General features: G+C 44.1%; 1 protein-coding gene across 1 annotated transcript in view; it reads right to left on the reverse strand.

Annotated features, from left to right (window-relative positions):
* The window catches only part of DNAJC2 (DnaJ heat shock protein family (Hsp40) member C2), a 48,271-nt gene extending 40,815 nt beyond the window's left edge, over nucleotides 1-7,456 (reverse strand). Inside the window, exons 1-5 of the mRNA XM_044280161.1 lie at nucleotides 7,309-7,456; nucleotides 4,528-4,718; nucleotides 3,177-3,252; nucleotides 1,902-2,000; nucleotides 564-705 (exon numbers count right to left, since the gene is read on the reverse strand). Coding sequence (XP_044136096.1) covers nucleotides 564-705; nucleotides 1,902-2,000; nucleotides 3,177-3,252; nucleotides 4,528-4,718; nucleotides 7,309-7,366 — 566 coding nt within the window. The 5' untranslated portion in view covers nucleotides 7,367-7,456. The remainder of the gene's footprint in view (nucleotides 1-563; nucleotides 706-1,901; nucleotides 2,001-3,176; nucleotides 3,253-4,527; nucleotides 4,719-7,308) is intronic.
* Between the last annotated feature and the right edge of the window lie 4,378 nt (nucleotides 7,457-11,834).

Here is an 11,834-nt window from a genome sequence, read left to right on the forward strand (position 1 = left end):
CTAAACCAGAGCTGCAGCCTCTTTAATTCTTAAGCCGAATGCACGCGGCCGTGAGCGGTCCGTGGTATGCCAGCCTGGATTCCTGCTGAGAGCAGGAGCGCACGGCGTCATTGGTTGCTATGACGCCATGCGCTTCATGCCGCAGCTGCACTACAGTAATACACTCGTATAGATCATACCAGTGTATTACTGTACTGCAGCGGCGGCATAGCAACCAATTACTCCGTGCGCTCCTGCTCTCAGCAGGAATCCAGGCCGGGTCACCACGGACCGCTCATGGCCGTGTGCATTCGGCTTTATTCTCCTGGCAGTCAGACCCCCTACCATTCAATAAGTGACGGCATATATTTTCTGTGATAAGAAAACTTCATTAATATAATTTTTTCTTTATTTTCTTTTTACTTAGTTTTTCTTTTACTCTAGCTTTGATTTAGAACAAAAAACAAAACAAACAAACAAATCAGAGCACTTGTGCACAAGGCCTAAGGGTTCTGCTGAACGCCTAATGTGAATATGGTTTCTTCCACATCACTAGTTATGGCTGGCAGTTACACATTTCGTACCTACTATTTCTCTCAAACACAGAAGAAAATACTTCAAAGAAGTTGTCTTTCCCCTCACTTTTTGAAGGGACAGAATTATCAAAGGTGGGATCAATGCTGTTGAAGGCTCGTCTCTTAAGAGGATCAGATAAGATTTCATTAGCTAAAAAAACAAAAAAGAACACAAAAAAAATTGTTAAACATTCAAACCATATATATTTTTTTACTATTAAATATATTTATACAAATCATGAGACAAACATAATCCTCCATTTCCCATCATTACCACTGACGTAAAGCAAATCATATTGCTCAAATGTTGTACAGAAGATATATAGCATACAGGAGATTTGTACGGCTATTGCATGCTTTCACAATGTGCTGACTTGAATCACATATATTCTTTACAAAAGCCTTATTGTAAATTGAAACAAAAAATGTTTATCCCCCTTAGGACAGGCCAATTTTTGGTTTTCATTTTCTTCCTCTTCACGTTCCAAGCGCCGCAACGTTCTTACTTTTCTGTTCTCATAGATGTATGAGGGCTTGTTTGTTGGATAGTTGTATCTTTTAACAGTGCCAAGCAATTTACCATATCTTGTATTTTGAAAAAAGAAACCAGAGAGGGGGGGGGGGGGGGGGGACGACTTTCTGGGGTCAAATTCAAAAAGAAAAAAAAGAAAAAAGTTTTGGGGGTTTTGTTCTCGGGGTGTTTACCGTGTGCTGAAAACGACCTTATTTTGAGGGTCAATATGAAGATGGTGATATAGTGGAGATATCAAGTTTATATAGTTTTGCATTTGATGGGTTAAATGACCGGAATCAGGGGGTATTGTGGGTGAAACAAGGAGACATACTGTACAAATTCTAGCCCCCATAGAGTATAATGTCTCCTTGTGGCCCACCGCCCCCATAGAGTATAATGTCTCCTTGTGGCCCACCGCCCCCATAGAGTATAATGTCTCCTTGTGGCCCACCGCCCCCATAGAGTATAATGTCTCCTTGTGGCCCACCGCCCCCATAGAGTATAATGTCTCCTTGTGGCCCACCGCCCCCATAGAGTATAATGTCTCCTTGTGGCCCACCGCCCCCATAGAGTATAATGTCCCCTTGTGGCCCCAAGTGTTTTTATTCCAAATGGGTATTTATGTATATTGTTATAGCAATACATTTCTTAATATCGTTATCATGGGAATATTTTTTTAGCACCCTACCCTACTGCAGACTAAAACTCAGTGCAACTTTTTAACCTCAGGTAGCCACCAGCATGTGTAAAAAAAAAAAAAAAATTGTTTATATATCAAAAGGCCCCCATAGCAGTTACAGCATCTACGAGTGCATTATCTATAGAAAGCTTACCTTTAGTAATACACGTGAAGTAGTCATTATCACCTTCAACAATTTGCTCTCCTGCCGCTTTTCTCTTGTCAGGGTGGTGTTTCAGAACCATTGCTTTATCTGAGCACACAGAAGAAATAGCAGTTATTCCACATCCAGATCAATGGAGGTTGCTTTGTTTTTGTGATGCAGACTGGGCACCAAATCCACTGCACGGCATAGATTTTTCAAGCAAGTCTTAATGAAGATTTTTTTACATTTTAACATAGGAAAAGGATACAACGTAGATACAGTTATCCATATCAACCAAGGATATCCATCTGTTCTGAAAGTCACTTATTTGCTGAGGTAACATTAGGCCTCAGATGTTACAAACCATATAAATCCAGATTCTAAAGCTGAAGCAGGATATTTAAAGAGAACCCTTCACCACAAACTGCAGCATGTTATAGAGCAGGAGGGGCTGAGCAGATCTTTCTGAGCTCAGTTGTACATGGGGGTTGTCTCATCAGTGACTGATACCATGCCCCGTATAAGTGTGCATACACAGACAGCTGGTAACTTTTTTTTTATACACACAGTTAACGGAGCTGTATGAGGACTTGTTGATGTTTTTATTGGTGCCATACTGAGGTGCGTAACATTTTGATCGCAATTTATTATGGTTTTTGGGAGGCAAGACTAACAAAAAAAAAAAAAAACATTTCTATTTTATTTTATACTCACCTTGCATGTTAAATAATGTCATTTTACAAATCAGGTTATTACAGACACTGATACCACTTATGTGCAGGTTTTTCTATTATTTTAATGTTTTACATAATAAAAGAAGGGGAAATGTATTTTTATTTTCTTTTTATAAAACGTTTTCACTTATTCTTAGTCCCAATAGGGGTTAGAACATATGAAACACTGATCAGTAAAATAATACACTGCAATAGAGTTACTGCATATAGAAATTTCCTACCACCTTTTTGGGTTATTTCTGTGACAGCATTTTGGTTGGCCTACTGGTTCGACCATGGGATATGGTTTTAAAATCTACAGTCACTTAAGGGAACGCTTTGTTATGCCTAGTGCAGGTATTACGACCACCAGTGCATTAGTGTCTGTTAGATTAGGAGGCCAGCGAAAACATGAACAGTTTACATTGTTTGAAGTAGTGACTGATCCTCTTTACATAAGGAACAGGTTCTTTTACCCTTGAAAATGGGAAAAGTGCGTGTTCAGAATGGATATCAGAAAGTCACGAGCAGCCATTCATCCACAGATCCGCAGTTGTTTCCTTTTACTTACGAGCTGCTTTAATCTGTTTCTGCGTAGCCTTGTACCTCAGTTTCTTCAATCCAAGCACTGCATAGTGATCCTGGTTCTAAAAAAACAAAACAAAAACATATTATTTAACTCTTAAAGGGGTTGCCCACAAAAAGTGTTCTACAGTTTTCAAACCAGCATTTGGATCTGAATACTTGTAAATGCATGTAATTAAAAATGTTGTATAGTCACTGAGTTATTCAATAAAATCTGTATTGTGCCGCCTACTGTTTGTTTTATAAGTATTTCTTTGTCCACCTTGGTGATATGGACACACATGCTCAGTTCCATCCTGCAATTGCCTCCTGAGCTGCGATAGGGAGAGAACTGCAGCAGGAGACAGGTGCCTCCTGAGCTGCGATAGGGAGAGAACTGCAGCAGGAGACAGGTGCCTCCTGAGCTGCGATAGGGAGAGAACTGCAGCAGGAGACAGGTGCCTCCTGAGCTGCGATAGGGAGAGAACTGCAGCAGGAGACAGGTGCCTCCTGAGCTGCGATAGGGAGAGAACTGCAGCAGGAGACAGGTGCCTCCTGAGCTGCGATAGGGAGAGAACTGCAGCAGGAGACAGGTGCCTCCTGAGCTGCGATAGGGAGAGAACTGCAGCAGGAGACAGGTGCCTCCTGAGCTGCGATAGGGAGAGAACTGCAGCAGAAGAAACGTGCCCCCTGAGAAAAGACCCTCCCCCTGAGCTGTTAGCTTGATATAAATCTAGCAGAGCCATGAATGTGGAGATCTCTGGATCCAGGTGAGGTACAGGGCTGGTTCTAGCTTTGTTAGAAAGAGATTGTCATGCGCTATATAATGAGTGATTTCCATTTGTTACATTAATCATGGGATAACGCCTTTAAAAGCAGTGTTCATACCATTATCACCAGGTTATCAGCCGCTGATGTAAATAAGAGCACATTTGCGATAATGTTCCAAACAGTTCTGCTACACTCATACACTGCATGCCTATGTCTGATATCTAGGGATACCACACAGTATACTTTATGTATACAGTTGTGCTAAAAAGCAACGTTTACTGCACTTTACAATACAGTTGGGGCTGCTGAATTCCAATGCATCCCAGCCAAGAGTATGTTAAACGGACATTATTTTGGCATATATTGCCAATATTAGAGCCTGTGGCATGTTGGTGTATACATCAGGAGATTTCACAGTGTATCTCAACAGTGCACCACAGATGCGGCGTGAACCATGCCTAAGGATGTTTCCATTCACTGACAACAAGCAGAAAAAATTATCTGACTTGAATAGACAAAACATACAGGAAACTTTCCAACATGCAATGATGTATGATTTGTGAACACCACAAAATATAGATATTAACCTTCCAGTCTTTAGGATCAAGGGTTTTTAAAAGTGCAAATTCCTCGAGCTGAAACTCTTCATCCTCAGACTCTTCCGACGTCTCCTTCTCATCCTCAAGCTCCTGAAAGGAGGCGGACACGCTTCTATTCCTGCGTTTAATGAACGCTTCAAACCATCGTCCCACTGGCTCAACCTGGCACAGCAATGAGGCTGCCATAACAGAGAATACACAGGTTAGGAAACAGACACGAGACAATCACATTGTAATGGATCCTCTCCCAGTGTAACAGAGTATGCGCCGTTGATGGAAGCGATTTATACAATGGGCTCACTTTACTGCTTCTTTATGCTTTGGTTCTCGGGAAAATACAGCATTACCTGTAACCGTTTGCACGCTGGAATCCGCCTGGTCCCCTGACCATGCTCTAGACCACTATGGACAGTGATTATTTACATCACAGCAGCAGTGACTAGCACAATGGATTGGGTTTTTATTTTATTTTAGCCCACAAGCAACTGGCTTATTTTTATTTTTTTTTAACTAAACAACCACGTCATAATCCGCAAGTAACACATGCTGCGGAAACGCAGCAAAATCTGCTTAAACGACACTTTCGTGTGCATGAAAATTAATTAATAGACAGTTTTCCTTTATAAAAACTCATCAGACCCCCTGCCATGAGTCCCCAACACCCTTCATTCCCCCCTGTGCAATCAGCCCAAGTTCATCAGTTCCCCCCAGTGCCATCAGCTCCCACACCCCAGTTGTTACTCTACAGGGGTGATATAATGTCTTCTGCAGGTTACAGGAGGTATGTATTACTCTATATGGGGTTATATAATGTCTCCTGCAGGTTACAGGAGGTATGTATTACTCTATATGGGGTGATATAATGTCTCCTGCAGGTTACAGGAGGTATGTATTACTCTATATGGGGTTATATAATGTCTCCTGCAGGTTACAGGAGGTATGTATTACTCTATATGGGGTTATATAATGTCTCCTGCAGGTTACAGGAGGTATGTATTACTCTATATGGGGCGATATGTCTCCTGCAGGTTACAGGAGGTATGTATTACTCTATATGTGGTGATATAATATCTCCTGCAGGTTACAGGAGGTATGTATTACTCTATAGGGGTGATATAATGTCTCCTGCAGGTTACAGGAGGTATGTATTACTCTATAGGGGTGATATAATGTCTCCTGCAGGTTGCAGGAGGTATGTATGTATTACTCTATATGTGGTGATATAATGTCTCCTGCAGGTTACAGGAGGTATGTATTACTCTATAGGGGTGATATAATGTCTCCTGCAGGTTACAGGAGGTATGTATTACTCTATAGGGGTGATATAATGTCTCCTGCAGGTTACAGGAGGTATGTATTACTCTATAGGGGTGATATAATGTCTCCTGCAGGTTGCAGGAGGTATGTATGTATTACTCTATATGTGGTGATATAATGTCTCCTGCAGGTTACAGGAGGTATGTATTACTCTATACGGGGCGATATAATGTCTTCTGCAGGTTACAGGAGGTATGCATTACTCTATATGGGGCGATATAATGTCTTCTGCAGGTTGCGTTCTCCCCTCTCCAGCACGCTAAGCTGTATTTGCGGAGGTACAGCAGTAAATGTTAGGGTAATATATAAAGCGCAGTGTTACAGAGGAGGAGTGGGTGCTAGTGTCTCTCCTGGCTGTTCTACCATCTTCCTTTATTCAGCCTGTGTGCGATCAGCGGCCTGTCTTATTGGGTTTTGGATGCTGTTCACACGCTTGACCTCCTGAGAGCAATTAAAGGGGCCTGATACGTGATGAAAACAGTCTGTAATTAGCTGCGTGGGAAGTGTCTGTCAGACTTACGTTTCCAGCAGGGGCGACGCCGACACTCAATCGTTCCGCGCTGCTCTGAGCCTGACATCACACAGCGCGTCAGATCACGGTGTACGTCAGAAGGTCAGTGCTGCGCGGGACCATGGACGTGCTGTGGAGTGTCCGGAGGCCCCCTGCTGGAAAGGGGAGTATTCCAAGTGCATCAATTCAGTCCCTCTTACGTTTTTTGAAATGCTGCAGTTTTCGCTCTGGCCCAAAATACTGAACACTTGCCGGAATACCGGATCCGGCATAAATTTACATTTAAGTGTATTAGTGCTGGATCCGGCATTAAGTGTTCAGGCAAAACTGATCCGGCTTTCCGGTCTGCACAGACCTTTAAAAATGCAACAACAAAAAAATATATAAAAATGTATACCATATCTGGTATTGCAATGCGGAGGGGGGGGGGGGGGGGAGAATTCAGGAAGAATCATTACCAACCATTTATCAGGCAGGAGACTTTGGGGGGGGGTCATTTAATAACCCCAGTTTGGAATTAAAAAGTAGTGAGATCCCCTTTTTGTGTTTCTTTAAATTCGCGTGTGACAAAAAAGGTATGCAACATAAAACCCCTGGAATGTCACCTGGGGTACACTGTATGCCATCAAAGCACAGACTGGAGCTGTGGCACAGGAAATGCTGGAGAAGTAACTGGTGTTTTACAATGGCCCCAGCATTGACGACCCCTGTAAAAGCTGCTGTATGCAGGAGGCGAATTCCTTTGTCGGGAGATCTATGATCGCAGTGACATCCTGCCATCACTATAATACGGCGCCCCCACCGGCCGGCCTAGATCCTGCAGGCGCCCCCGCTGTATGAGCGAGCCGATTGTAGCCACGGTAATAACCTGCCGGCCGGCGCGGTCTGCAGGCACCACATACCTGCGTTAGGCCTAGCAGTAGACGCCGGCCTGTACCTACCTGCACTGAGCGGCCCGAAGACGGCTGTGCTGAGCTCTGGCCGCGCTTCTAGCAGCATGATGCCGGTCTGAAAACGCCAGTCAGCGACAGACTGCGTTACTGCTCCCGGCACTCACCCACAAAGCCGCATGGAGGAAGCGCGGAGCACTTCCAGGTCACGGGTGTCACACTCAATGCTGTCCGGGCTGCCGCAGGTTCACACCCATTGCACACTGTGGAGAAGGCGACATGACGCTTATCACTGCCTCTACACAGAGCTGTGTCACCAGAGGAAAACACAATGGCTGTACAACTGTAATATACCACGTCCACACTCGGCGTCACTTCAAAACCAGCCATTTTTCAACCAGTACATGTTTATAAAGCTCTAAAAAATAAAATAAAAATTCTTGGAGACTTTTTTTTCTATAATACCTAGGGCTATATTCGATGCTATTTTCATATTACTGTAGTAACTTATGGTAATTTGGGGACAATGGACAAAAAATATCAGCACAAAAGTGGCACTATGGGTAGATGCACATGGTGTGTAGTACAGTGCGGATGTTCGTCTATAAAAATTGAACATATCTTTTTGTCCGTGTCCATTTTTTTTTTTGCAACCCGTATACGGGTCGCAAAAAAAAAAAATGGACACGGACAAAAAGATATGGGGCAGCAAAAAAAAAGCTAATGACTAAAAAATAGAACATTCTATTCTTGTCCATTTTGCGGACAAGCATTGTTAGGCTACATTCACACGTCCGTATAATGCAGGGATACTCAACCTACGGCCCTCCAGCTGTTTTAAAACTACAACTCCCACCATGCCCTGATGTAGGCAGATAGCTGTAGGTTGTCCAGGCATGATGGGAGTTGTAGTTTTGCAACATCTGGAGGGCCACAGATTGAGCATCCCTGGTATAATGGGTCCGCATCCGGGGACGGAATGAATGCGGAGAGCACACTATGTGCTGTCCACATCCGCATTTCCGGAGCGCGGCCCCGATCTTCAGGTCCGCAAGAAAATAGAACATGTCCTATTCTTGTCCGCAATTGCGGACAAGAATAGGCATTCCTATGTGGGTGCCGGCTGGGTGTATTGCGGATCCGCAATGCACTACGGACGTGTGAATGGACCCTTATAATGACAAAAAAAAAAAAAATATTCGGCTGTCATCCGTTTTTTGGGGGATTTGTGTTTTGTGGAATGTTAAATACATATGATCATGTGAATAAGCCCCAAGGCCTCATTCACATGAACGCATCTGATCCAGATCTTTTACAGGTTGGATGCGGACCCATTCTTTTCAGTGGGCCTGCAAAATATGCCACCGTGTACTGTCCGCATCTGTATGTCCGTTCCGTGGCCCTGCAAAAATATAGAACATGACCTAGTCCTCTCCGCATTATGGACAAGGATAGGACTGCAGAACGCACACGGCCGGTATCTGTTTTGCAGATCCTTTAAACAGGCTACGGCTGTGTCCATGAGCCCTAATACAGCACCAGTTTAATAGATGAGATTTGCATGTCCATGTTGGACAATGTAGTGCATATTTCACTGTAATCCAGAGGGTGAGATCTCGGGCAAATCCACAGCTAACACATGCAGATTTTGGTGCGGAAATGCAGCAAAAGCCTCAAACATCTGCCAGGAAAATCCACATAAACAACACTGCCGTGTGCGTCCTCTAAAGGCTCTTTCACCCGAGCAAGTTTTCCGCCCGGATGCGATGCATGTAGTGAACATATAACATCCGGACTGAGTCCTGACCAATTCATTTCAGTGGGTATGTTTACGTGAGTGTCATTTTTCACACATCATCTTTACATTCAGGAAAAATCGCAAAGTTCTATATTGTGCGTTTTTCACGCAACTCTGGCCTCAGAAGTGAATGAGGCTAGACGGACGTTATCCGGATGTAATGCGTTTTTCACTGATGGTTGCTGGGAGATGCAGCCTAAGGCCTCGTTCACATAGCGATATTCATTGTGTCAGGATCTATTTTAGAAAAAACTGATGGTTTTGCATGCACTTTCAATCAGTTTTGTCTGCGATCGCGTTCAGTGTGTGAGTTTTTTTCTGTGCGGATGCAAACTGTTTTGATGTGTTTTTCACACGTGTGCAGAAAAACTGAAAAATGACAATCTACATCTGCCGCAATTACTTCTATGGGATCAAGGCTGCGTGAAAAGTGTACCCCTACTCAACTGGTGGACCGCAGTCCAAATACGGACCGCGGACGCCAGCTGTCCGGACCCCTGCCATCCCTTTCATAGGAAGCAGCACTTCAGGCTGCTTCCTAATCTGCCAGTGCACTGGAAAGAGCTGGGGCTCAATTCCTGCCAGTGGCGGTATTCTCCTGTACAGACTGTTACTAATTGTGGAGCGCTTATTAGTACCCACCACCACTTGGGTTAATAAAAAAAACTCACCTCCTCCGTTAGCTTGCGCTGTAGGGAACGCTCACTGCTGACTGGAGAACAGGACCTGTGAGACGGCATCACGCTGAAGCGCAGGTCCTGTCCTGAGCTTCCAGTGAGCAGTGAGTGTTCACCACAGCGCAAGAAAATGGAGGAGGTATTTTTTTTTTTTGCAAAAGCAGAGAAGGGGCACTATTCTTACTGGGGGCACTAATGGGGGCGTTCATCTTTACTGTTGGCATTCAGCCCGGACCTTTGCCTGTCTGCAGACCCAGCTATGTGGACCTTTAATAAAACTAGTTGAGTACCCCTGATGTATGATAACGAAATGCTATGATTTTTCCTGAACGCAAAGATGATGCCTGAAAAACTCATGTGCACAGCCCCATTGAAAGGCATAGGTCAGGATTCAGTCCAGATGCTATACGTTCACTACACACATCCAGACTGAAAACTTGCTCATGTGAAAGAGCCCTAAAGGTCTCCCTTCTCAGGCCTCGTTCACATTTCTGTTTTTCACTGTCTGCATTTTTCACGAACAGCACATGTACCCAACGACTTTAAAGGGCTTCTGTCACCCCCCATTGTGCAATTTTCATCAGCCGACATTAGCTATTTGCTGTCAGCTTAGTGCAATCATACATGTCCTACCTTTGTGGCTTATTTCTTGTAAAAAAAAAAAAATCAGACTTATCATATGCAAACTTCTTCACTACCAGCAAGTTGGGCGTGTACTTGCTGGTAGCCGCCGCATCTAGACACGCCACATCTCCTTTTGATAAACAGGGCCAGCGAGCGCTCTCCTCCTCCCGCTGGCCCCATCTGCTGCTGAATTACTGCGTCTGCGCCGTAACATTCCTCAATCGGCGCAGGCGTACTGAATGATTGCATCACACTACACCTGGAAGAGAAGACTGCCGGCATCAGCGATAATCGTCAGTCTTCTCTTCCGGGTGTAGTGTGACGTAATTGGCGCAGGCGCACAGGAAGGAGCTGGCAAGCGAGCATCATTCACTGAATACGCCTGCGCCGATCAAGGAATGTTACGGCACAGACGCACTAATTCAGCAGCAGACGGGGCCAACGGGAGGAGGAGAGCGCTCGCTGGCCCTGTCTATCAAGAGGAGATGTGGCGTGTCTAGAAGTGGCAGATGCGGCGGCTACCAGCAAGTACACGCCCAACTTGCTGGTAGTGAAGAAATTTGCATATGATAAAAGTATGATTTTTACAAGAAATAAGCCACAGACAAAGGTAGGACATGTGTGATTGCACTCAGCTGACAGCAAATAGCTAATGTAGGCTAATGAAAATTGCATAATGGGGGGGTGACAGAAGCCCTTTAATATACAGAGGATATAAAAAGTCTACACACCCCTGTTAAAATGTGAGGTTTCTGTGAGGTAAAAAAAATATGAGACAAAGAATAATTTTAGAACTTTTTCCACCTTTAGGATGGGTTCACATGGGCGTTGCGGGTGACATGCGGGAAAAGATGCGGGTGTATTGCGAGAAAATGCACGATTTTTCCCCGCGAGTGCAAAGCATGTTAGTGCCTCCATCACTATTTTACTAAGCATTCTGTATGAAGAATGATATAATAATGATCGGGTCCCCATCCCGATCATCTTCTAGCAACCATGCGTGAAAATCGAACCACATCCGTGGATGCTTGTGATTTTCACGCAGCCCCATTCACTTCTATAGGGCCTATGTTGCGTGTAAAACGCACAATATAGAGGATGCTATGATTTTCACACAATCAAGTGATGTGTGAAAATCACCGCTCATGTGCACAGCCCCATAGAAATGAATGGGTCCGGATTCAGTGCAGGTGCAATGCGTTCACCTCACGCATTGCACCCGCACAGAAATCTAGCCCGTGTGAAAGAGGCCTTAGTGTGACCTATAAACTGCACAACTCAATTGAAAAACAAACTGAAATCTTTTAGGTAGAAGGAAGAAAAAAAATATAAAAATGAAATAATATGGATGCATAAGTGTGCACACCCTTAAACTAATACTTTGTTGAAGCACCTTTTGAGTTTATTACTGCACTCAGTGTTTTTGGGTATGAGTATCAGCATGGCACATTTTGACTTGGCAAAATTTGCCCACTCTT

This window comes from Bufo gargarizans, chromosome 2 (genome assembly GCF_014858855.1).
Source record: "Bufo gargarizans isolate SCDJY-AF-19 chromosome 2, ASM1485885v1, whole genome shotgun sequence".
Lineage (NCBI taxonomy): Eukaryota > Metazoa > Chordata > Amphibia > Anura > Bufonidae > Bufo > Bufo gargarizans.